Source organism: Protopterus annectens, chromosome 3.part0, assembly GCF_019279795.1.
Source record: "Protopterus annectens isolate FY-2018-M chromosome 3.part0, PAN1.0, whole genome shotgun sequence".
Classification (NCBI taxonomy): domain Eukaryota; kingdom Metazoa; phylum Chordata; order Ceratodontiformes; family Protopteridae; genus Protopterus; species Protopterus annectens.
The window spans coordinates 283,431,282-283,458,032 of NC_056731.1; the positions used below are offsets into that span (position 1 = coordinate 283,431,282).

The 26,751-nt window shown below is 39.9% G+C and overlaps 1 protein-coding gene across 1 annotated transcript in view; it reads left to right on the top strand.

Moving 5' to 3' along the window:
• Window positions 1-26,751, top strand: part of NEK10 (NIMA related kinase 10) — a 3,576,599-nt gene that overhangs the window by 1,915,895 nt on the left and 1,633,953 nt on the right. Inside the window, exon 16 of the mRNA XM_044064761.1 lies at window positions 9,588-9,665. Coding sequence (XP_043920696.1) covers window positions 9,588-9,665 — 78 coding nt within the window. The remainder of the gene's footprint in view (window positions 1-9,587; window positions 9,666-26,751) is intronic.

The window sequence follows — 26,751 nt, forward strand, 5'->3', positions numbered from 1 at the left end:
ATGCTACAGTCCATTCTACCCTTTCTGGGTCAGGACAATTGGATGTGCTCGATAGATCTTCAGGATGCGTACTACCATATCAAGATGGACAGGTGCTCCAGGAGATATCTTTGCTTCCGGCTGGGGGCCAGTCATTATCCGTTCAAAGCTCTGCCTTTTGGTCTCACCACAGCCCCCAGGGTGTTCAGCAAATGTATGGCAGTGGTCACGGCTCACCTGAGACGTCAAGGATTCCAGATGTTTCCATATCCAGACGACTGGCTCCTCACTGCTACTACCAGGCATCAACTCCTACAAGCACGGGACTACACAATCGCAATCTGTACCCAGCTAGGCATTACAATAAATTTCAAAAAATCTGCCTTATTGCCCTGTCAATCTATCACTTACATAGACGCAGACTTAGACACAAGGAATATGTTTGCAAGGCTGCCACTAGAAAGGGTGTCCGCAATTCTTTGGCAAGTACAAATTCTAATGCAGAGCAAAAGGATCAAAGTCAGGTATGCCTTCAAACTCTGGGTTCCATGGCAGCAGCCATTCTTCTAATCCCACTAGCGCGCTTTCATATGAGAATTCTTCAGTGGCTTCTGTTCACGCAGTGGTCTTTCCAAGAGCTACCCATGACTCACATGATCCTGATCATGGATGCATGCAAAAGACATCTTTCTTGGTGGATTGTCTCCCCACTAGTTACTCAGGGCAGACCTTTCATACAACTCCCTCCGGTAGCCACAGTGATGACAGACACCTCCCTGATAGGGTGGGAGGGGGCATTATATGGGCAGGACAGTCCAAGGCACTTGGCAACCTCACGAGTACCATCTGCACATAAATGTCCTAGAAATGAGAGCTGTGCTCCTGGCGTTGCAAGCCCTTCAAGACTCTCTGCCTTCTGGGACTATTGCTGTCCAAACGGACAACATGTCAGTGGTGTGGTACATCAACAAGCAGGGCAGAACCAGATCCTACTCCCTGTGTCGAGAAACACTTAGACTTTGGCAGTGGGTGATTTCCTCCCAACATTTTCTGACTGTGACACACATCCCTGGGAGATCCAACATCATAGCAGACAGGCTCAGCAGAGCTATCCTCATGCCTCACTAGTGGTCTCTGAATCAGGAAGTTGTGAATCTTATTTTCTGCAAATGGGGACAGCCTTGCTGCAATCTCTTTGCCACCCCCTTCAACAGCAAATGCAGCAACTACTTCTCCCTTCTTCCGCTTCAGGGTCACATTCCCAGAGACGCTGTAGTCCACAATTCGCCCCAGAGACTTCTTTATGCCTTTCCTCCTTTTCCCCTGATACCCAAACTTATACCGAAAGCAATATCATTGGGTTGCAAAATGATCCTCATTGCCCCCTACTGGCCTCAACAGATATGGTTCCCGTTCCTGCACCGTTACCTTCTCAATCAGCCCTGGACTCTGGACCCAATTCCAGACCTCCTGGTTCATGGGTTGCATCAATCCCTCCAAACTCTCCAGCTCACAGCTTGGTTGCTCCACTTCCAACCTTAGCCAGTCTTCCTAGCATTTCCCCAGCAGTCCGTGAGATTATCGTCTCCTCTCATAAGTCTACAACAAGGAAAACTTATGCTAGCAAATGGAAACATTTCTCTTGTTGGGCAGAGGCTAGGAATGTGGATCCCTTTTCAGCCCCAGTCCATGAAATTCTGGAATGCCTAGCACAACTGTTTCACTCCGGGTCTGCCTCCGCTACAATCATAGGTTCATAGGTTGGTACTAGGCTATCAGCCCTAGGGCCTATACAAGCCTAGCCATAACAATTCCCTGGCTATTTCTTCCCACATTATTTACTTTCCTGGACCCCTGTCTAGCAGGGCGACTGACGTGATTCCTGGGGTGAATTTCCTTTCTCCCATCCAATCGTCAAGGTTCCTCTTGAAGAGGTCCAAAGAGGCACTCTGCTTGACATGTATGGGCAATCTATTCCAGAGTCTGGGGAGTCTCTGGGTCAGGAACCTATCCCTCCAACATGTTTTGTTTATTGTGATGCCAAGGTTTAGATCCCTGGAGCATGTAGCTCTGAGGGATTGGGATTGGTACAATTGGTACAATTAGCGGCCATTTCTAACTTTCATGTTGGTTTGTCAAATTCTAACATTATGTCTCATAAGATCTGTAAAGCTTTTTTGAGAGGGACATCTCTTCTTAGGCCTCCAGTGAGGGATCCCCCTCCTCCTTGGGACCTTAATTTAGTCCTAACTTCCTTAATTCTGCCCCCTTTTGAACTGGCAGCATCCTGCTCCATCAAGTTTCTATCTTGGAAGACACTCTCATAGCTATTACTTCAGCCAGATGCGTCTCCAAACTTCAGGCACTATTTGTTCATCCTCCTTACTTAGTGTTTCATAAGGACAGGGTTGCTCTGAGGACTAATCCTTCATTTCTTCCTAAAGTCTGCTCAGAAAATAATTTAAACAAATCTATAGATCTTCCTGTGCTTTTCCCTAATCATACCAGCAAGGCAGAGTACAAACTACACCAACTGGACGTCCATAGACAATTGCGTTTTTACCTACACAGAACTAAAGAAATAAGGAAGTCGGACCAATTATTCCTTTCTTATGCCTTAGGCAAACAAGGTCTCCCAGTTTCCAAGGTAACCTTGTCGAGATGGTTATCACACACTATTACTTTCATTTATCAGTTAAGGAATAAAGAGTTACCTATTAAACTGAAAGGTCATTCTATTAGGGCCTTGGCCATCTCTGTAGCCTTCCAGTCCAGGTTGCCCATGGATTCTATCTGTGCAGCTGCCACGTGGGCAAACCTTCATACCTTTATTTCTCATTACAAGCTGGATATGGTTTCCAGCAGCAGAGCTGACTTTGGTTCCACTGTTCTTAAGAGTCTGTTCCACTGAGCCACCCAGGATGTTAGGTGCTAGGGATGCTGTCCCAACCAGCAAGAATGAAGGCGAGATAGACAACTTAACATAAAGAAGTTATGTACCTACCATAATGTTCCATGTTAGTTGTCTTCATCTCACCTTCCTTCTTGCGTCCTACCCTCTGTCCCCCTGTCCTAGTGGACCGAGAGGAGTTCCTGTTTCACTGGCTGAGTGTTCTTTTGTTTTCCTCTATTGACTTAGAGAATATGGCAGGTATAGTCAACCAATTATTTTGACTGGTTTATTCTCTTGTTATGTCTGGAGTTAGCTATTTCAAATGAGATCTGGGTAGCTATCGCTAGGCATTATGGGATAAGGGGTAGCCTCAAGCCAGTAAACAGCTCTTGAGCTATTGAAGATGGCAGAGTCGGAGCCGAGGATCGGCTCCAAACCCAACCAGCAAGAAGGAAGGCGAGATGAAGACAACTAACATGGAACGTTATGGTAGGTACATAACTTCTTTATACCATTGTTTCTTTCCTTCCTAAGGTGGTGTCAGAATCCAGTATCAACCAGCCATTAACTTGTCAAGCTTCTTTACTAAATTTCCAAAGAAAAGTGAATATATGTTAGATTTACTGGATGTTTGCAGAAAATTACATTTTTACCTACATAGAACAGAAGGTATTAGAAAGACAGATCAATTATTTGTGTCCTTTGCTAATTCTAAATTGGAAAAATCAGTTGTAATGGTGACTTTAGCCAGATGGCTGACGTATTGCATATCATTTATCTACAACAAATTGGGTTTATCCTTACCAAAACCTCCAAGAGCTCATTCAACTAGGTCCGTGGCAACTTCTTCAGTGTTTCTCTCTAGGACTTCCATGGATGACATATGTGCAACCACAACTTGGCCAATCCTCATATCTTTATTACTCATTACAAACTAGATCTGGTCTTGAGTTGAAGAGCAACCTTTGGCTCAACTGTGCTCAGGAATATTCTTCCTTAGAGTCCACCCAGGATTTTAGGTAGCTGGGGACACTGTCCCAATAGTTAAGGCTAGAGTGAAAATTGACAATGTCAGATAAAGAAGTTATATACTTAACATAACGTCTTCCATCTGTGTTGGCCATTTTCATTCTCCAACCCTCTAAACTTTTTTATAATGAATTTCTGGAAGAACAAGTGATTACAAGGACATCACTGTCCTTCATGTTAAGCACCAGATGTAGCTTATTCTGTTAGGATTTCTATAGTAGTTCCTTCTACATTATGTAAAACAGCAAGCAAGATCTGACGTATTAGGGGTTTGTGCATTATGTGTCAGGGAGGAGCTCAAGAGCTTTTTGGTGGACACGAGCTTAAATAAAGGCTGAGTCAGATCCGAGGGTTGAATCTGAACCCAACAGTTGAGGAAGAATGAAAAGGGACAACATGGATGGAATATTATACTAAGTACATAACTTCTTTTTTAGGTTGGCTCAAGTCCATGTGTGTGGCTGTCAGCCTGGAACATTTGTTCCTATTCGGAGGGTAAAACTTCAATATTTGAAGATGTACATAGTTTTGTGTGTGCATTACTAAGTTAATAGGTTTTAGGGGGTATTGGGGTGTATGTGTATTTTTGTTTGAGGGTTTTCAATAAAACAAAACATTCTGTAAGATGTGACCTAGAGTCAAATGGAGATGACAAGAAACAACTGTATAAAAGATGAACCCACCAAACAGTAAATGCATGTAACACAAAAGCTGAAACTAGACCTTTAACAAAAAAGCTGTTATGCATAAAAGGTGGGAATAATAATTTCTCAAGAATATGATGCTTTCTATAATGTCTTTAAATGTTTATGGTTTCACAGATAAATACAAAAAAGAAAGAGTAGTGAACTACATTAAAAATGTAGAGTGCCAATAGCTATGCTACAGGAGACGCACTTGGAAAGAACTGAACACCTGCATGATTATTCAGCTGAATACCTTGGGCAAAAAAAGAGAGGAGTACTTATGTTACTTGCAAGAGGAGCTCCAATAGTAATAGAAGAGGATTAAAAAAGTCAATAATTGTAGATTTGTAGTACTAAGGGGCTACTGGCAAGTGTGGAGGATTACATTGGCATGCATTTATATTCTACAGAAAGCTACAATAATGGAGCTTAAGAATATTCTGGGAGAAATAATCAGCTTTCAGCAAGGAATATTACTTATAGGTGGAGACTGGAATTTGATTTGCAGTAGTGAAGACATGTCTGGGGAGCTAAGAAGGGAAAATATAACAAAGGAGGCTAGATTTTTGAAGAAAGTTAGGAAAATATTTGGCATGGAAGATGTGAATTCAGTACTATGAGTTTGGAGTGAATTTAAATATTATTCCCCAAGATATTAAAATTGGCTAGAGAAGACGGAATTTACATTTCATTGCAACATGTGCATTTAATTGAGGGTCTTACTATGCACCCAGTAACTATTTCAGATCATGCTCCAGTAATGACTAAAATAAAAACACAGGCTAATTAAATAAAAATGAGACAGTGGCACTTTCCCACCTATCTGTTGAAAAGAGAGGAATTTAAGGAATGGGTAGTGGAAATATTCAGGAGCTCCTAGAGTACTTTGAAATTTCTTCTGAAAATGTGGCTAGTGAGTGGGATAAAATTAATGTAGAGTTTAAAAATAGGGTGGAAATAAAAGAAAGGGGGATATGGATAAGAATTATTTAGAGGGATTGACAAATGTTAAAGTACTGCAAAATAGGGGGAATCTCACAGAACAAGAAGAAGAGCAACTGCAGAATACTAAAGAGAAAATAAGGGTTTACCGTAATAATATGCATGAGTTTAGAAAGATTGCTATTAAGCAATTGTTTTTGATAACTCTAGAGCACAAAAACTTTTTGCACAACTACTCAGGCAACAGAAAGATGAAAGGGCTGTCACCAAGCTTAGGGAGCCTATAACAAGGAAGATAACAAGGCATCCTGTAGAAGTATTAGAAATATTTTGAAAATGATATTAAAGTCTGTATAAATCAGAGAAATATAGAAATTTAGAAAAGGTACAAATAGAAATGTTTATGGAAGAATTAAACATGCCAAGGCTAGAGGTAGGGGAGATAAAAACTGTGATGTATAACCAATCTACAGGAAAGTCCCCAGGAATAGATGGTATTTGGGAGCTAGGAGGGGAAAACTGATAAAAGTTCTGGAAGGTTTTGTTTAACAATATTTTAAGAGGAGAAGTACTAACATCCTGGAAGAAAGTGGTGGTAGCTTTAATATCTAAAGAGGGTAAAGATCCATCAGATCCAGCTTTGTACAGGCTCATGTCAATACTAAACCATGATTATAATTTGTTTATGTCTGTAATGGCTAAAAGAATGTCAAAAGTGATAATATGGATCAATGTGTTTTTATGAAGGGGAGTAAAGCATTTGACAACATTAAAAGAACATTGATAATCCAGAGGGAAGAGGAATGTAAGAAAATACCACTGTTGTTGCTGGGTCTTGATGTAGAGAAAGCATTTGATGGCGTACACTGGGACTTTATGAGCAGAGCTATGGAAGCATTTGCATTCCCTGAAAAATTATAAGGTTGATAAGGAGGATATATGAGGGATCGGATGCAAAAATTAAAGTGGGCGGGGCCCTCTGTGATAATGGTGAATTAACAGGATGTTTGGTTCAGTATTAAAATGATGAATAAAGTAATTAATTTTTTATTAATAAAATGTAGGATTAATTTAAGCTAGAAAGTTTATGTATATTGGAAAAATGTGTATATATTTATATGTAATATTGTGTATGTTTATAGGTTCATAGGTTGGTACTGGGCTATCTGCCCGAAGGCATATATTAGCCCAGCCACGTTGTGCGGTATTCACCGCCCCTTTAGTAGTTCCCTAGATCCTTGTACTAGCATATAGTACCCTTGGCCCCTATCTAGTAGTGCTGTTGGAGTGATCTGTTAGAATGGTAGCACTTTAAGAAAATTTTAAAGTTAATGGAATGTATTAATGGGGTATGACTTAGTTATAAAAAGGGCTGTCTTTTTATTGCACTTTATCCGTTGAAGGCGAAAAGCTGAGGTACTAGTGGTATGTATTATATTAAAACAGTTGAACAGCTTTTCCCGTTCTGGTCTGTTCCTGTATTTTTGTTTTTTTTGTGGATTTTGCTATTCCTTAGTTTTTATTAATCCTCTCTGATTATCACTGCTTGAGCAGAGGAACCAGGCAGGTGGTGCCTTTTCTCCTCTTTGTTATTTGCATTATATTTAGATCCATAAGGGACTCAGAAATTCAAGGATATAATTGGTATGGTAGTCAAGAAAAGCTGTTTTTTTTTGCAGATGACGTTATTTTATACTTGACAAAACCAGATAGGGACATTACAGTGCTATGGAACCTATTGAAACAGTTTCAGATTTTTTTTGGGAATACAAAATTAATGAATCTAAAACAAAGGCAATACCATTAAATTATGTACCCACATGCAAATTGGTTCAGCAATATCCATACTTATGCGGACATGATAAAATGAAGTATTTAGGAATATAGATTAAAAATGATTCTGCTGTGGCAGCTAAGGATATACAGGAAGAGATTAAACAAAAGAAACTAAAAAACTGAGAAAATGGAAGCTCTGTTATACAGATATTGATAGTAAGATACATGCAGTTAAAATGTTTTTAGTCCCATTAGTTTTTTACACAGGTCAGGCATATTTTTATTGGCAGAGGAGAAGTTGTGGATAGCAATTAATAAAGAGCTGAAAGATTTTCTCTGGGAGGGGAAGATGGCAAGAGTCAAGTGGGATAACTTTATTCTTCTAATAGAACAGAGCAGATTAGGATTTCAGAGTAACACAGTTAAGGCTCGTATACATAGCACAAGCAGAAGCCTATAATTCAGAGAGGAAAGAGATGATGAAACGGGGAAAGCTCAAGAAACAAGAAGAGACTGGGATTTTTGATGCAGACCTTTAAGGAGAATAACAACAATAATCATACAGAGTATTATATTCATATAGTAGCAGAAAGTATTCTAAGAACTAAACCAACACAAGAAGGGAGAAAGGAGATTCTGCCGATAGGGATGACTCCAATTACAGATGCAGACAATAGGCAAGAGGCTGGCTGGAATTTATTGGAGAAAACTGGCAAAGGAACCAAGGTATTGGGAGTGAATAACTAGAGAGGGAAATGTAATAGAATGGGAAGATGCCAAGAACTTATTTGGACTGCAGGTTAGAAATTGCCTTCCCTATCAAGGACTGATAGAGTATAGGCAAAGAGAAAGAAATAGAGGAGTCCTAAATGAAAGACCAGCATTGGTAGAGTTTTTAGTAGAATCTAGAACAGAAGCTGCCATTAAGAAAGTAATAATTAGTAAAGCTTATAAAACACTGCATGATAACTATAAGAATCAATCAGAGGAGGTTGGAAAGAGACTGGATAAGCAATTTACAATGAAACAATGGGGGGATATATGTACAACTCCCAAATATGCAACAGAGTCTAGAAGATTTAGGATCTTTTCTTGGAAGTGTTTACAGAGGTATTTTTATACCCCACATAGATTCCAAATATTTTTTCCTCAGGTAGATAGCAAATGTTGGAGGTCTGATGGGAAAGAAAGGGGTAACTGGGAACATATTTTCTGGGAGTCTAATGAGATGGCAGACTTTAAAGATCCCCTGCAGACTGCTCTGTCAGAGATGCTGGGTGAGCAAATTGGTGTAACTAAGAAAATGATTTTTTTTTAGCTATGATACAGAATTGGAATTGCCTAGACATAGTAAGGCCTTGCTCAGTCTAATTATTATGGCTGCCAAAAAGCAATTACTAGAAAATGGAACTCAAAGTCTAAACCAATTTTACTAGAAGTAGTGAAGATAGTAACAGAGATAAAACAACTGGAATTGGGATCTTTAGAAAAGGGTAGGAGCAAATTACATAGGACACAAAATGGGAAGTATGGGATCACTACATGCAGAGGAGGAACAAAGTTTAAAAGAAGGCAGAATTTTAATGAGCTATGCAGTGGTTGACTGACAATGAATGGATATATTATAAGTGATGTATAATGTTTGCAGTTACAGTTGTGTCAATATGGTTTGCAATGTATAATGTTTGCAGCTGAGATTGTGTCAGTATGGTTTTTCATTTTTATAAATATAAGACTGCCTATGCCATACATGATAATGCAATAGAGTTGTTTCTTGTTTAAAAAAAGTACTTTGTCCAGAAGGATTTTGAGGAGGGAGATGGGTTGAAGTCCAAGATTAAATGATGAGTTGTGTTCACATGGAAGGTAGGGAAACAGTTTATGGCAAAGAATGTGGAGGACAAGTGGAAAAGTCAACTAGAAAAAAAAGAAGCTGCAAATATAACAGAAACAATTATAATTTTTTAAAATACATTAGTGAAGCTTACAGGAATACTATATTCATATGAGGGAAAAAGGACAGAGTAATAGCTTTAGAGTATAAGGAAATTAATGTGTTCAAAGTAATAAAACTGGACCACAGATAGTGAAGTTTTGATAAACCATATATTTCCGTGTCAAAATCAAGCCAAGTAATTTCTTAAATATTACAGTTAATGTTGTTTTAAAGTGGGAGTGGTTTAATGTTTTAGGTTTAAGTCTGAGTTTGTGTTCAAAGGTATGCATGCATGCAGGTTACTGTTTTTGCCTATATTATACTTAAGTTACCTTTTTCTTTGTAGGAAAATGGAGTGTACATCATAGCAAAATTCATTCTGCCAAACAAACACAGAGATGCAACTAAAACAAATCTGCTACAGGTAACTAGTATGTCCATCCTTTGTGCATATCTGATTCTATGATTTTTTTTTGACATGCCTTACTTTATTTAGGTGAATGAGTTTAAGTAATTGCAATTCATTATGTTGCGTTACTTCTGGTGGCTGGTGTCTTAGTCTTTCTGTCTGTCTCCAGATACATTGCAACAATGCATATATTTTAAAGAAATGGATAGGTACAGTTCATTGATATAGGATGTGTGCTTTATGATTGGAAAATTCATGCTTTAGTTGTTGTTAGAATACACTATAATAAGGAATTGGAGTGAAGTGTGCAGGGGTAAAGTGACATTAGCTGATCTATCTCAGTGCAGCAGACAGACACAAATAAAATCAAATGTCTCTCATAGCACAGCAATATCTCATTTATGTATATGTTTATAGAAACAAATTGGAATTCTCTGAGATACATATCTGTCTCTCCAACATGTAATATTTATGTTAGAATCAAAATTTAGGTCTTTAGATCTAGAAGGTTTGATGCTGTTTGTATTGTGGTTGTGCATAAGGCTCATCAGAGTGGGATCTAGGAATACAACGGACATAGAGCACCTCACAGTAGTCTGTAGGAGACTGAGTAAAGAGACTGGGCTTTGCAGTGATCCACATAGGACGTTGTGCTTATGACCTGTATTATTTTTGTAAGTAACCTTTGCGGACATTCCCGTTGCTGAATGTGTCTGGTCAGGTAGATACCAAAGGAGGCATTATACTCAATGATGGTTTTGATGTGTGCTGAGTATAGTGGTACAATAACATCCTTGGACCTAGACGCCATACCCTTACTTATATGTTGAGCAACACAGAAGGATTTCCTTACTAACTTGGACACATGTTGGTTGAAGGCCAGGATACTGACGACATGTGTTCCCAGATCCCTGACCAGTAGGTGAACTCTTAGGGCTGTTTTATCAGTGACATAGTTTCCTGTGGTGGCCATCTTCCAAAAAGTAGTGTAATGCATTTCTTGGCACAGAGTTTTAAGCCGTGTTTGCGTCACATTAGAAGACATAAAACTTACAGAGTTAGCATTCTTTGATGGTATGAAATCACTGCATCCAAAGCAAACATTTATTTCCTTTACCCATTTGGATACATATCTTCCAAAGATTTTACATTTATTACATTGAGTTAAGAACTCCCTATTAAGTAAGTCTAATAAACAGAACTCATCCATCTTATCCATATTAAACCTATAAATAAAATATAAGAACTGCTGGACTTATTTTGTCAAGAACACTGTTACAGACAATAAACAGCACCTCCAATATTAGATACCACCTCCAAACCTGCCAAATGTGCCTAACATGCAGAGATGTGTAAAACTCTTTCCCAGAGTCAGTATTCTTAGCCCTTAAAAGGACACGAGGGAAGATGAACAGTGAAAAAAATAAATACAAATTCTGCCTATCTCTTGCTCTGATCTTGTATCAAGCTAACTATAAAGACAGTCTTGCCCTCTGATAGGGCTGTTTATCATAACACCCTCCTCACAAGTTGTTTGTGTCACTCCCCAGTCCTTAAAAAAGGCTTGAGGAAATAAACTGAATTAAACTGCTCTGATAGTGGTTTAAAAGTTAACAAATACTCTGCAAAGTCAGTATCTCCAGCCCTTAAAACATACAGTAAAAAAAATAAATAAAAATGCTACCTTTCTCTCGTTCTGCTCATGCACGATGGTACTGAGGTAACCATATGTATATATGCATGTGTATGCGAGTGTGTCTGCGCACTTGTAAACATACATAAAAGCAATCACATACAAAGCAATTGCAAAATACTGACTGCATTCACAAGCAGCTGAACACACAGCACAACATATTGCAAAATACTCATGCACCAGTCTCCCAGTATGCAGATGTGCATGCATTTAGAAGGCCATTGTACTAGTGTTCTGTAATACTGACATAAACTATGAATGAAAAAATCCTGAACTCAAGAAACATTTTAGACAAGTGTTTTTTAACCCCCCCCCACACACACACACACACACACACACACACATACACATCTCCACAGCCTGCTACTTTAATGTGCTAACTCCATGGTCACACAGTAATATAGAAAGTATATTACAACACCCCAGATCAAAAGTCCAGCACAAACAGCTGGAAGGCATTTCAAAACACACATACCTTCATAGCCTTTCAAAAATATAGCTAACATCCTGTGATGAAAAATACAACAAGCAACAACGATGCAATCAATGACCGCATACCTAACAAATTCCAGTCTTTATTATGGAAACTTATTTTAGCACCTTTATTGAATTTTTACTTATAGGCAAACATACATTTATATAAAACAAAACAAACCATGTTAAAATGTTTACATTTGCAAACATTATACATCATATATATATTCTGTTATGCAATTATCATCAATCCAGCATTACATAAATTGACTGATTCCTGTCTTCTCTTAAACCTCACTCCTCCTCCAAAACATTATTATCCATAAATTGTTCCTATAATTTCCATTTGTTTTCTAGGTAATTTGTTCCTGCCCCTTTCTAAAGATCCCGGTTACAGTTCTTTTTTCTCTTTTACATCATTCACTACTTCAAATATAGTTGGTGTAGACTTTCATTTCTGTTTTTTAGTAATTCTTTGGCAGCCACCAGAATTATACTCAACAAAGTCATACTATGTCTCGGCAATTCAGATCTTGTATACCAGCTCAAAAAGTAATTTCCTTAGTTACACCCATTTGCTCACCCAATATTTATGACAGAGTACTCTGTAGGGAATTTTTAAAAATCTGCCAATTCATTCACCTCCCAAAATGTATGTTCTCAATTACTTCTTTCTTCCCTATCACCCCTCCAACATTTGCCATCTACCTGGGGAAAATTATTTAGAGTCTGTTTGGGGTGTAAAATACCTATGAAAACACTTCACAGCAAAAATCTTAAATCTTCTACACTTTGTTGGATATTTGGGAGCCATACAATGTCCTCTCATTTCTTCCTTGTGAATTGCTTATCCAGTCTCTCTTACTAATCTTTTCTAACCTCTGCTGATTGATTCCTATAGTTATTGTGCAATAGTTTATATGCCCTACTAACAATCCTTTTTTAACAGCAGCTTCTGTTCTAGATTCAACTAAAAACTGTACATAGAGCAGGCATTTCACTTGGGATTCCCCTATCCCTTTCTCTCTGCCTATACTCTGGTATGAATCACTGATAGGGAAGGTAGTCTCTAGTCTGAATGTCTTCTTGGCTTGTTCCCCATTCTGTTACTGTTCCCTCTATAATGATTTACTCCCAATACCTTGGTTCATTTGCCAGTTTTCTCCACTAAATTCCAGTCCCCTCTTGTCTCTTCTCTGTACCATTAATTGCAGTCATCCCTATCATTAGAATTTCTTTTCTCCATTCTCGTACTGGCTTAGTTCTTAAAATATATTTTGCTGTTTTACGAATATAATAGGTTCATACTAGGCTATCTGCACTAGGGCATTTATAAGCCTAGCCAGAGTGTGTTTGGCTTTCGCCACCCATTTTAAATGAATTTTGCTATGCCCTTTTTCGAGGTTAGTATACTGTGCCTCTGTCTAACAGTGACACAGAAGTAATACCCGGGGTAAACCTACGATCTCCCATCCACTCATCAAGATTCCTCTTGAAAAGAGTCAGTGAGGGACTCTGCCTAACCTGGACTGGGATTTTATTCCAGAGTGAAGGGAGCCTCTGGGTAATGAATCTGTCCCTCCAGCATGTCCTATTTATTTCAGTGCTGAGGTTCAAGTCTCTCGAGCGCATAGCTCGATGGGATTTGGATTTTCTGAGGTGCAGCATGTCCATTAATTCCGTGTTGGACATGGCTTTATACGTCAGGCACAGATCGCCCCTGAACAGGCGGTATGCCACTAAGTAGAGCTGGAGTTTCTTTAACCGGGCAGCATATGGCATCTGTTTGAGCCCTTTGATCCTCTTGGTGAGGTACTTTTGGGGTCTTTCCAGTTGCTGCAGGTGTCTGGTAAGGTACATCCCAAAAGGGGCATTGTACTCAATTATGGGCCTGATGAGGGATGAGTAAAGAGGCACGATGACCTCCCCTGATCTAGATGTGAATCCCTTCATGATTAGGTGGGCTATATAAAATGTTTTTCTAACCATTTTGGCCATGTGGTTTTCAAATGAGAGATTGCTATCAACTTGGGTCCCCAGGTCCCTAATTACTTCTTCTATGCTTAATGGATTACCACTTATGTGGTAATTTGTGGGCACTTTGTTTTTGCCATAGGGGATGACTATACACTTTTTGGCGTTTAGCTTGAGGCCATGGCTCTGGCACCAGTTGTCTGTTTCTATGAGGCCCTTTTGTAGGATGCTTGTGTCGGCTGGAGAGTCAATTATGGCTCCTAGTTTGCAGTCATCTGCGAACTTGGTCAGCCACAGTCCTTCCGTGTTGGCCTGTACCTCCGAGAAATATATACCGAACAACAGAGGTCCCAGGACTGAGCCTTGTGGGGCGCCACTTGTAACTGGTTTGGAGTCTGACATGGCTCCAGCAATTCTAACCATGTGGGTTCTGTCCTTGAGCCAGTTTGCAACCCATCTAGTGACATAGGGGTTTATATTTAAGCTGGTGAGCTTATCTATAATGCCTGAGTGGGGTATTGTATCGAAGGCTTTTGTGAAGTCCAGGTGGGCTGTGTGGACCACCTTCCCCTCGTCAATGGCCTTGGTGAATGTTTCAAAGAAATCGACCAGGTTTAAGAGGCAGGATCTGCCCTTAACAAAGCCGAACTGGGTAGGATCCAGTGTCTGTAGGTCCCCAATATCTTTATTTATAAGGTCCATGATGATCCTTTCCATAGCTTTGCAGACCAAGCTAGTCAGGCTTATGGGGCGATAGTTTCCAGGATCCGTTGAGGCACCACCTTTGTGGAGAGGGACCACTGTTGCTGTACGCCACTCTTTGGGTACATATCCTGTAGTAAGGCTGAGATTGAACAGTAGTTTTATGTTTGGGTTTAGCTCTTCTTGGAGTTCATGTAGGACGCAGCCCGGGCACTGTCTAGTCCCATTGATGCTGTGTTTTTGCTTTGGAGAGGCGGCTCTTACCCGAGCATCTGAGATGTCAGGGGCAGCACTCTGCTGGGATAGATATTTGCCCTTTTGTGGGGGTTTGCTGAACCTGTCAGCTAGGATGTTGGCAATGTCTGTGGGTTCGTGTATTTTTGTCATTTTGGACTAATTCTGAGCATATCTGGGAATTCCCACCCAGGTTCCTAACATAACTAAAGAAAACCTTGTGATTATCCTTAGTGTCCTGTGCAATTTTTCTCTCGAAGCTGGCCTTAGATGATTTTGTGAGTGCCCATAGTTTTTTGCTAATACTGATCAGAGATGCCTTCCCTTTTTGGGATTTTGCTCTATCATGTAGTAGCTTTCTCCTTCTATTGTATAGCTTGTTTATGGCTGGGGTCCACCAGACAGGACGACTACCTTTTGAGGATTGGGTCTTGGTTTTATTTGGGATTGCATGATCCATGCATTCCTGAAGGTGTTCATAGAATGCGTTTATAAAGGATTCTGCGGTCTGGGCTGTATTTTCCACAGGCCCGGGGGCTTTGAAGGATTCCACCTCGGTTTTGAGGAGTGTGAAATTTGCTTTAGAGAAGTTTTTTACTGTGGTTTTCTGGGCAGGGGGTGGGGGTCGAGATGTGAATATCCAGTGAGATTAGTTTATGGTCTGATCTTACCATTGAGGGATACACTTCTGGTCTGGAGCATAGAGCCCCCATGTTGGTGATGATCAGGTCCAGTATGTTTTCCCCTCTTGTGGGAGTGGTAACAAGTTGTTCCATAGCATTTGAGTTTATAAATTCTAGGAACCTTTGGGCTAGAGTATTGGAGCTAGAGTAATGCTCCCAGTCTATGTTTGGGTAGTTGAAGTTGCCTAATATAATGGTGTTTGGAGAGACCTTCGTATTTTCCAGTGTTCTCAGGAAGGCAGAGTGGGGTTCCTGGGTTTGGGATGGTGGTCTGTAGCAGGCTATAAACTGGAAGGCAGTTTTACCCACTGTTAGTTGCACATGGATAGTCTCTAATGCTTTGTGCTGTGCCACCAACCTGGAGGTGTGGGTATCTTTGACGAATATTGATACTCCCCCTCCTTTTGTGGTTCGGTCCAAGTTTTCGGGCTGAAAAGCATGGTATGAGGTATAATCTTGTAGTGCTGGGGTGCTGTCGGGAGCCTTGAACCAGGTTTCTGTTACTGCACAGATATCGATGTTCTCCATGCTAAGGAGAGTTTCGAGTGCATGCATCTTGAGGTTTAGACTTCTGGCGTTGAGTAGCATTACTCTTAGTTTCTTATCCCTTGTGATACCTATGGAGGTGGGTTTGTCTTTTGAGCCTTGCCTAAAAAAGGCACTATGGGGGTGGCAAGAGCCTTTGCCAATATCCAAAAGCCCAGGGGTGACAGGTGCAAGCCGTCCCTAGCGAAGCATCATGGCTTGTCGAGCATGTCATCCCAGGCTGACAGGCATTGGATCCCCTTTGAATGACACCAATACTTAAGCCAGTTGTTGAAATTGATCATCTTGTCTTCATATTGTGGCATAATTCTTGGTGAAGGTAAGATGCTACTCAAGGTCAGGGTTATACCGGCCTGGGCTACATGCTCAGAGAACTCCTCTATGTCTCTTTTCATGTAGTCCAGGGAGGTACGTCTCAGGTCATTCACACCAGCATGGACAATGACTGAGTCATATTTGTATTTGCCTTGGAGTGACCTGAGTGCTTGTGTTATGTGGCGGATCCTAGCGCTTGACAGGCAGCTCACTGTGACCTTCTCCTTGTTCAGCCTGGTGAGCGGGACGTCAGTGTGCCTGACGACAGAGTCACCTATTACAAGTGTATCAGGGGTGTTGTTTAGCCTTAAGGGCTGTGACTGTTCTGCACACTGGCTTTGTGAGCTATGTGTTGCACTATGTTCTCTTTTTTAATTTCTGCAAATCTTTTGGGTTTGTAATACCATGACAGGGATGGACCCCATTCCTAAGTCAAAGTATGATTAAAGTGCATGAAATTAGCAGTGTTTCAGTCTTTGATGTCAGCCAAAAGTGTTCTTTGCAGCACCCGCAATGTGCCCAGTAATGACTCCTTCTGCAATTTGTACGAAGTTACATTTATTGGTAACCTATCTAAATTCAATTGTAGATTCTTTTTTTATACGACCTGTTACTCCTACGACTATAGGAAGTGTCTGGGTATCTTTCTTCCACATTGCTTTTGTTTCTGCCTGCAAATCTTGATATTTTATGACTTTGTGACCCTCTCTGTACACAAGACACTGTAGTCACTGGGTGTAGAGATTTCAGTGATCAATGCTACTTTTGTCTTCCTTTCATGGACCACTATATTTGGATTTCTCGCATCTATCTTTTGAACTGTTGGTAATGGGGGATCCCATGTGATGCAGACTTCAGCATTTCCTATGATGCTTTGTGGCTCATGTTTCCAGTGTTTTTCAGCCACTTCAATACCATGTTTGTACAATCAGCAGTGTTGCCACATTATTATGCCTTTCAGTATACAATCCTTCTGGCTTTAGTATGTCACATATTAGTTGCTGATGTACAAGGCTCACCTAATAATAAGGAATTGTGATGTGTTTGATTACAGCAGTCTTTGTCACCATTTAGTTTTTACTATAAAAGGTGTACATTTTAAACCAACCTTCAGGAACTGATGAATGTAAATTCTGCTGCAGACTTTGGTTTGATGGAACAGTGTCCACACCACATCCAATTATTCCAGTTGCACCATCTTTTGTATTATAGTCATCCCATGGATGAACAGAAAGTATTCATCATCTGGTGTTAAATTAATAAGATTCAAAGCTCCCCCTCCCCCCGTGGTCCTGGAAATTGTATTTTGCCTGGCCTTGCTTTTAGCACGTCCTACTATATTATTTGCCTTTTTTCTCGCACTATACCAATGATTTGTTTCTGCCTCCAAATACATTGCTTTCAATAACTATTTGGTTCCATGCTTTCCTCCTCTCAGTTTGTCTGAGCCCACCTTTACCAAAAAGAAGGATCCCATATGTCCTAAGCATTGCCAAGAGTACACAATTTTCCTCATGGCTAAAGATATCATGTCTAAACCTTGATACCCTATTCTCCATCAGTACAACACTGAAAAAAAGGGGGGGGGAAGGGCTACAGTCAGACACTGTCACAGTACTGTTTGGATGACATCTGCTGTCACAATAGAAACCATTGGCCTGCTATTCCTGCCATTTACAGATATAAAGAAATAAACAGAAATGTTATCTAAATATTACAACTACAGTTTAATCAACAATGAAAGCAGTTAAAACGAAAAACAATCTGCACTACTCTCTGCTATTGTCATGCATTTTTCCCTCATTGTCAGTAGCAGAATATCACATTTATCACACGTCTATTCCTGTCCTATGGCATACCATAAGAACAGTAAGGTGAGTTAATCCAATGGTGTAATTTACTGGAAGAAGGTGATCCTGTTGTCTGCTGCACGACAGTGATTGTGACCTGGAATATGAGGTTCTCCTAGGTGTAGATGACTGTTGACATGGCCTGTGAGAAATGTGTTGTGACTGTTCACCGTGGGCACTGACATCACTTTCTTGAGAACCAGTGGTGGTGCGGCGGTAGCGTTGTCACCTCACAGTTAGACGTTGCCTGTTCGATTCTCAGTTATAGTGTCTTCTGTGTAGCGACATGCGTGAATGGGCGTTCCTTTGTTGAAGGTTGTGAGTTAGGCCCGGCAAGCCAGTACTTAAAAATCTACTGCCAATCATTAGCGGACCGGAGGTCCGCTGTGGCGACCCCTAACCGGGCAAAGCCGAAAGATACAAAAAACTGTTCTTATGGTAGCCCGTACTCCAAATTAGTTGTGCCATCACCAGGTTAATCAGTAGGAAATGTGTATAACTCTTTTGATCTGAAACTACTTTGAAATACATTCATTGACAAGTCTTTCTGTTTAGTTATAATGAGGTTTTGTTAGGGGTTGTGTATATATATATATATATATATATATATATATATATGTGTGTGTGTGTGTGTGTGTGTGTGTGATATATTTTGTTATTCCCTTTACAGCTATTAGTTAGACCATACTCTGAATTTCAGTCATTTAGAGAACTTCCTGTTTAACTGGAATTGGATTAGGGGAGGGGGAGTCTGTGTACATCTGTTAAGTGCATGAATGACAGAAAAACAATGATACATTGATTCCATCCCTTCTTTTTGCAGTCACATAAGAAATCACAATAGTAATGAGCAAAACATTTTCAGGTCCGATAAGTCATAAGGAAATGACACATTAAAATAATCATCCTGCCATGTAAACTTAACTGCTGCTACTACACCTTCCTCACTGCACAAATGATGAGTTTCTGAAGTCAGAATTTATTTTGAATGACACTAAAAACAATCTGATGTACAGTAAAACAGAATTCAGTAAACAGAAATGGCATATATAACTGAATATTTCTTTTTGCCAGTATTGCTTTTTATTGCATAGTGCATAAATAATTAAAGTGAAAGTTATTCAGCAGAGCAAGAATACCTGTTGATTTATTTATTGATTTGATGTCTTTCAGCATCACTGAGCAGGAATCTGAGCAACCAGTTAAACAGGTAGTAAAACAAAACTATTTTAGATGAAAGAGAATGTCAGATGAACAGTGACAGCAGACCATGCAACACACAGCATGGCCCATAAATATCACTCCATGTATCAATTTACTCTGTGTTTTTTATGAAAAAAAGGAAACACTAACCTGAATAGCCTGTTCCATAGTTCTGGACTAGATGACACCTCTTAGCCTATGCAGCCATATGCAATGTACAAGCCTGCTGCATAGGGTCTCTTACTACTACTGCCAGTTGGTCAGCATTAGTCAAAGTGGGACTAGAACTGGGAGCTGTAGTGGCAGCATGTGTCATCTCACCACCAGACTGACACATGATTATATTATGCAGAATGTGGCAGGGAGCAAGCATCCTGCTTGCAGTAGCTGGGTCATACTGAAGGGCATGCCGCAGACTCATCCAGGCACCTGAAACAGCTCTTCAGTAGGCCAAACACCCTCTCAGTGACAGTATGAGTCCGGGACAGTTATATCTTCACTGCAGCTCCAGAAGGATTTCTCACTGGAGTCATGAGCCCTGGCTCCAGTAGATATACAGCATGATCTTAAAAAAAAATCACATAAAAAAAAGAAATTCAGCTTACCAACAAGCATCATAATATGCAGGAGGAGGCAGTAAAGTGAGCTAGTGTGCCAGGTATGGGAATCATCTGCACTGCCAGGATGTTGGCAAGAGACATTGGTAGTGTATCTCCATTCATCACACACTACCTGGCAATTGATGGAATGGTAGCCCTTTGCAGTACTGCTCCACCTGAGGACCAGGATGAGCCCTAATTGCAACATTGATGCAATTTATCACACTGAGTACCTCAGAGAAATGTGCCAGCCCTTAAAAGGCACATATAGTACTGGCTTGATCCTGAGGTGATACTGGGAAATAGATATACTGAGTCACATGTGCCAAGAGTACATCCAGGAACTGCTTCGGTATCCTTGAGGCAGAATCCTGTGAGATCCCCAGCATATCCCCAGTCTTTCTCTGGAAGGTCCCTGTAGCAAGTATAGTGAGGGCTATACATACTTTGGACTCCACAGTCCCTATTGAGGTTAAACATGCCCAGTAAGACCCTTATAATGTCATTGTCCACTCTAAACCTATCAAAGATTTCTTAATTATCAGAATTATAATGAGTAATCCTTTTCTTACATTTTCTGCTTCTCAGTGGGCGAGCGATGCTGAGTACAAGTGGTTTTGGCCTGACCAAGGCAAGCAACTCTGACCTAGAAATAGTGAATATTGTTGCAAGAGATGGCATTTTCATCAGTTATAAATCTTATAGATTTGGAAATGCTTCCCATTTTGTAGTGCATCTGCGACCAGTGTGGAAAAGCAGGAAATACTGGCTGTGAATTGCAAACGTGTAAATTGTCTTCATCAGCTTACAAAGATTTACATCACTTTTTATTTCCATCTCATTATCTCCCCATTTGCATAAGTACATTTGAGGTCATAGCTCATTGGCGTAAATAGCTTCTATAAATCGCAGCTCGGCTGCACTTGTTTATGCATGCCCCCGAAATCCTTAATGCATTTGCGCAACTGACTATGAATACCAGCCTTGAAACTGACTCAGAATGTTGTACAACACTGAGATATCATTTTATGTTTTTATCAGGTACAAAAAATATCATCTGCAAATAAAGCCATCTTTCTTGATTACCAAACCAATGATATCTTTAAATTTCAGAGTCCCTTATTTTCTTTGCCAATGGTTATAAATAACACAAATAACAAAGTGGAAAGAGGACACCCCTGCCTGTTTCATTTGTTCAGACTCAAATTATCAGAGAGGAAGCCTCCCACTTTAATTTTTGTCTTCGATCCCTCATAAATCCCCCTAATTTACCGTATTACTTTATCAGGGAAGAGAAATGCTTCTGTTCCCTACTCATAAAATCTCAGCTTATTATGTCAAATGCTTTCTCTGCATCAAGACCTACCATTAACAATGGTATTTTCTTACATTCTGCTTCACTGTGGATCATCAGTGTTGTATTAAGGTTGTCAAATGTTTGTCTCCGCTTCACAAAACCACATTGATAGAATATCTGTAAATTTTGATAACACCTTTTGCTATTCTTTTAGCTATTACAGAACATAAACACTTTATAATCACGATTTAAAATTGAAATGGGCATCTATGAAGCTGAGTGTGGGTCTTCACTGGTTTTAGCTATTACAGTTACCACAGTTTTCTTCCAAGGTGTTAGTGCTTTCCCTCCTTTTAAAATAATGTTAAAACCTTCCAGATCTTTATAACTTCCTTCTTTCTTAGCTTCCAATCTTCCACAAGAATGCCATCTATTCATAGGATATTACTAGGCTGTTGACCTGAGGGTCTTTACAAGCCTAGTCGTTAAATCCAAGTATAATGCTAGATGTGAGATATTGTCTATGCCCAAGGTTTTTCTAGCAAGGATTACCCATGTCCAAAGCCAGGGCAATCCCAGGCAGAAATTTGCGGTTTCCCATCCAGTCGTCCAGGTTGCAATTAAACAGGGTCATGAAAGTGCTCTGCTTGATGTGAATTGGAAGCCTGTTCCAGAGGAGTGCAACCTCTGAGAAATGTATCTATCTCTCCAGTAGGTTCTGTTTATTCGCAGGCTTGATTGAGGTCCCCCAGAACTGATGAGTCTAGTCCCATTTGACTTAATGGATGTACAGCATTTCCATTAGATTTGGGTAAGAGATAGCTTTGTAAAGCAGACATAAGTCGCCTCTAAGTAGTCTATATGGTACTGAGTATAGTGACAGCGACTTCAATCTGTCCATATAAGACATGCTGGAGACCCTGAAGTTTCTTATTTAGAAATCTCTGAGGTCTCTCAATTTGCTGCAGGTGTCTGGTACAGTACATACCAAAGGGAGCATTAATATTCAATAATCGGCCTGATGAGGGACGAGTATAGGGGGTTATAACCTCTTTTGTTCTTGAGGCAATACCTTTGCTAATCAGATGAGCGACATAGAATGCCTTCCTCACCACAGTAGACACATGGTGGTCAAAGCTGAGGTCGCAGTCAACTTGTGTTCCCAGGTCTCCCACTACTGAATTGGTAGTTAGGGTATTATTGTTAATTTTATAATCAGCAGGGACATTGTTTTTACTAAAGGGAATGATGATGCATTTTTAGCATTTAGGTTAAGACCATGGCTTTGGTACCAATGACTGGTCTGTGTAAGCCCCTTTTGAAGTATGCTGACATCTCTAGGGGATTCAGTGATAGCACCTAATTTGCAGTCATCCACAAACTTGGTTAGCCACAGTCCCTCTGTTTTGGCCTGGACTTATGAGAGGTATATGCCATACAAGAGGGGGCCCAGCACTGACTCTTGTGGTACCCTACTGGTGGCAGACAGGTCTGCTAGTAGAGGTAAATTCTTTCACTTTGACTGAGTACTGTCGATCTGTGAGTGAGTTTGCAGCCCACCTGACAACATAGGGGTTGACATTCAACTGGGTTAGTTTGTCAATGATGCCCGAATATGGGATAGTGTTGCAGGCCTTGGCCAAGTCAGGATAGGCTGTGTGCATGGCTTTGCCTCATCTGTGGCTCTGGTCATGTTCTCGAAGAAGTCCACTAGCTTTAGTAGACCTGACCTGACCTTGGCAAAACTGAAGTGGTACAGATCCATGGTTTGGAGGTCACCTATATCCCTATTTATGAGGTCCGTGATGATTTGTTCCATTGTCTTACAGATGAGGCTGGTTAAACTTATGGAACCACAAAAGGAAGGCACAGTCTTCAAGCAAAACAGTTTATTCTCTTTTCACACACTTGGCTGGTAAGCCTTCAAGGAGTACAAATATAATGCAACTTCCGTCACCCCATGTATACTCACTCAATCAGTCAATTAAACAATTAATGAAATCAAATACTTCCAGTTAAGTTCTGTGTTTAAACCCTTGGGAACCAAGGTATCAAATTTCAAAGTAAAAAGTGCTTCTTTATACAATTTTTCTTTTACTACTACAGGGTCTAAAAAATATACTCCACTTGTTCTAAAACACAACCTTGGAACAGTTTAATATTACTTGCATGAAATTCTTTAAAATGCATAGCAAAAGGACTATCACAGTTAACTTTTTTAATGTCCTTTATATGTTCTTGAAGATGCACTTTAAATTTTCGTTACTTTCACCTACATAAAACTTGTTACATGGACATTTTAAAATATACACAATTCCTTCTGTACTGCAAGTATAACATCCATTTGGAAAAAAAAAATACATAATTAATAGTAGGAAAGTTCTTTACAACATGAAAACAAATAGAACATTTTCCACACCTAAAAGTGCCATATTTTAAAATAATCTGTCTCTGTATTCGTACTTCCGGCATCTGAAATTTATTGTGCACTATTATATTAGAAATACTCCTGCCCTTTTTGTAAGAAATCAAAAGTTTGTTTGCTAAACATTTTTGTTCAAAGATTGTATTTTGAAACATAGGCCAATAGTAATGTAACATTTGCACAATCTGTTGACTTGATACATTGTAAACAGTCACAAAGCAAATCATCTTACCAGTGTGGTTGGCACTATTATTTTCCTGCATCTCCCCTACCTCTTCTTTTGTCAAAATCTATCAACTCAATAAATGGAAGTCCTTCACTATGTGTATTTACTGAGTTTCTTCTTCTCCTTAGATATTCACCTGTATAATGCTTAGTGCTAACCCTATTTAAAGCTTCTAACACTTCTGTCTCGTCATATCCTCTGTGTGTAAGCATTTTAACTTAATCTTGTATTTTTTCTTCAAAATCTTTATCTACATTACACAAACTTATTCTCAGAAACTCAGTGTATGGTAAAGATGAAATCAAGTGTGGGGGGGGGGGGGGTGACAGCTGGAACCATGTAGGAAATGTGTACCCCCCCTTGAACTTTCTGTGAACTTTCCTACCAATGAATCCTGTTTGTTCACCCCACAATTCAAAATAAAAAAAAATGACTCTCTTACCTAACTGTACACCACTAAACTTGAGACCAAACTGGTTATTATGTAACTGCTCAATGAAAACAAGTTTTATGTAAGTGAAAGTGAACAAAAGTTTAAAGTGCATCTTCAAGAATATTTAATGGACATTAAAAAAGTTAACTGTGTAAAGAATTTCATGCAAGTAATTTTAAACTGTTGCAAGGTTGTGTTTTAGAACAAGTGGTGTCTATTTTTTAGACCCTGTAGTAGTAAAAGAAAAATGATTGTATAAAGAAGTACTTTTTACTTTGAAATTTGATACCTTGGTTCCTAAGGGTTTAACACAAAACTTAACTGGAAGTATTTGATTTAATTAATTGTTTAATTGACTGAGTGAGTGAGTGATTGAGTATATATGGGGTGAGGGAAGTTGCATTGTATTTGTATTCCTTGAAGGCTTAATAGCTGAGGCGCTAGAGTCTTTGAAAAGAGAATAAACTTTTTTGCTTGAAGACTGTGGTTCCATTACACTTCATTTGGACTTGCAGTGCCTATTTGGTTAAACTTATGGGTCTGTAGTTACCTGGGTCTGTAGCTGAGCCACACTTGGAGGGGATAACGTCACTGTTTTCCATTCAGTGGGGGCAAAGCCAGTACTCAGACTGCGGTTGAACAGAGTGCCTAATGCAGTAGCTAGCTCTTGTTTTAGAATATTAATAATGAAGCCCGGAATGCCATCTGGTACCATGGAGGCTGTGTTGTTAGCCTCGGAGAGAGCATTGTTGACTTGCTGTTTGGAGATGCAAGGAGGAGGAGATGATGAAGACATGGATTGTGGTATGCTTTGGGGGGGGGGGGGATATGGGGGTGAAATTTTCACCAAACCTGTCTGCTAGCAAGTTTGCAATTTCTGCAGGGTCAGAGTGTATGGTGCCATCCACAATTAGTTCAGCACATATCTGAATTCTACATTTTAGGTTGTGGATGCAGCTGAAGAAAGCTTTATGGTTATCCTTGGATAAATTTTTCTCATAGTTGTTCTTTGAAGATTTTACGAGTTGTCTTATTTGCTTGTTTAGGCTCAGGAGGGTGCTGTTCCAGTTCTGGGATCTCACTTTTGTATTTTAGACACCAGCTTCTTTCACTTTTTGTATAATTTATTAATACTCGATGTCCACCAAGATGGTTTGTTTTTTTGTTTTGTTTTTTATCTTGCTTTAATCCTATTCAGTATGGCTGTGTCTATACATTTGTGTTGATGTTTATACAGTTTAGTATATTCATCAATGCCATCTGTGGAAACTGGAGCTTGGAAGTCAGTTATACTTTCCCTTGGGAGGGTATAGCTAGCTTTGGTGACGTTTTTTAGCCTGACTTCTCCTTCGGGGAGTTGTGGTGCTATTGCTACTTCAAAAATGACTGATTTATGGTTGGATTTAACCAGTGCAGGCCCTACTTTTCATCAGTCAATCATATTGGTGAGTATCAGGTCTAGAATACTGGAGCCCATTGTTGGGGTAGTGCTCTATTTGTTCCAGGACATTTGAGTTAACAAAGTCCAGGAACTTTCATGTGAGTGAGTTTGGGCTCATGTAAGTTTCCCATTTAATGAAAGGATAGTTGAAGTCACCCATGACTATGGTGTTAGATTGTACCTTTAACTGTCTCAAGTAGGTCTAAATATGCTGTGTGGGCATCTTGGTTTATGGAGGGAGACCTGTAACTGACTACCTGAAGGGAGGGGGGTCTTGCCCACAGTAATTTGGACTTGGAGTAGCTCCATAGAGTTTCTTGTCTAACCAGTCTAGAGATGTAATTATCTTTAATGAGGATAGACACTCCACCTCTTTGGTTCTCACACCTTCAATTTACAGTCTGAAATTGTCGAAGGCATTGTAGCCTTGTAAGGCTGGGGTACTTTATGTGGCCTTGAGCCAGGTTTCTGTGACTGCGCAGACATGAACATCTTCCAGAGAGTGCAATTTCTTATTTAAACTCCTAGCATTTAGCAGCATGACCCTTAGTTTCTTTGTGTCTGATATTTTCATGTCAGGAATTTTGTTGTGACCTTGCCTAAAAAGGCATTATGGAGGAGGAAAGTACCTTAGCCAGCAACTGAAAGGTTAAAGGTGCCAGGTGAAGACCATCTCTGGCAAAGCAGCATGGTCTATCTACCATGTCGTACCAGGTTGATAGGAACTGGATCCCTTTAGAATGACACCAGAAATTAAGTCAATTACTGAAATCAATCAGTTTCTGTTTATATTGTGATATCATCCTAGGCAAGGGTAAAATGCTGCTCAAAGCAAGGGACATACCTGACTGGGACACATATTCAGAGAGCTCAATCTTGTCTCTCTTATAGTATAGAGAGATGCATCTCAAGTCGTTCACACCAGCATGAACTATGATGGAGTCATAAAGGTACTTGTTGACAGACTTGAGTACAGGTGTGATCTGGCGAATCCTTACACCAGACA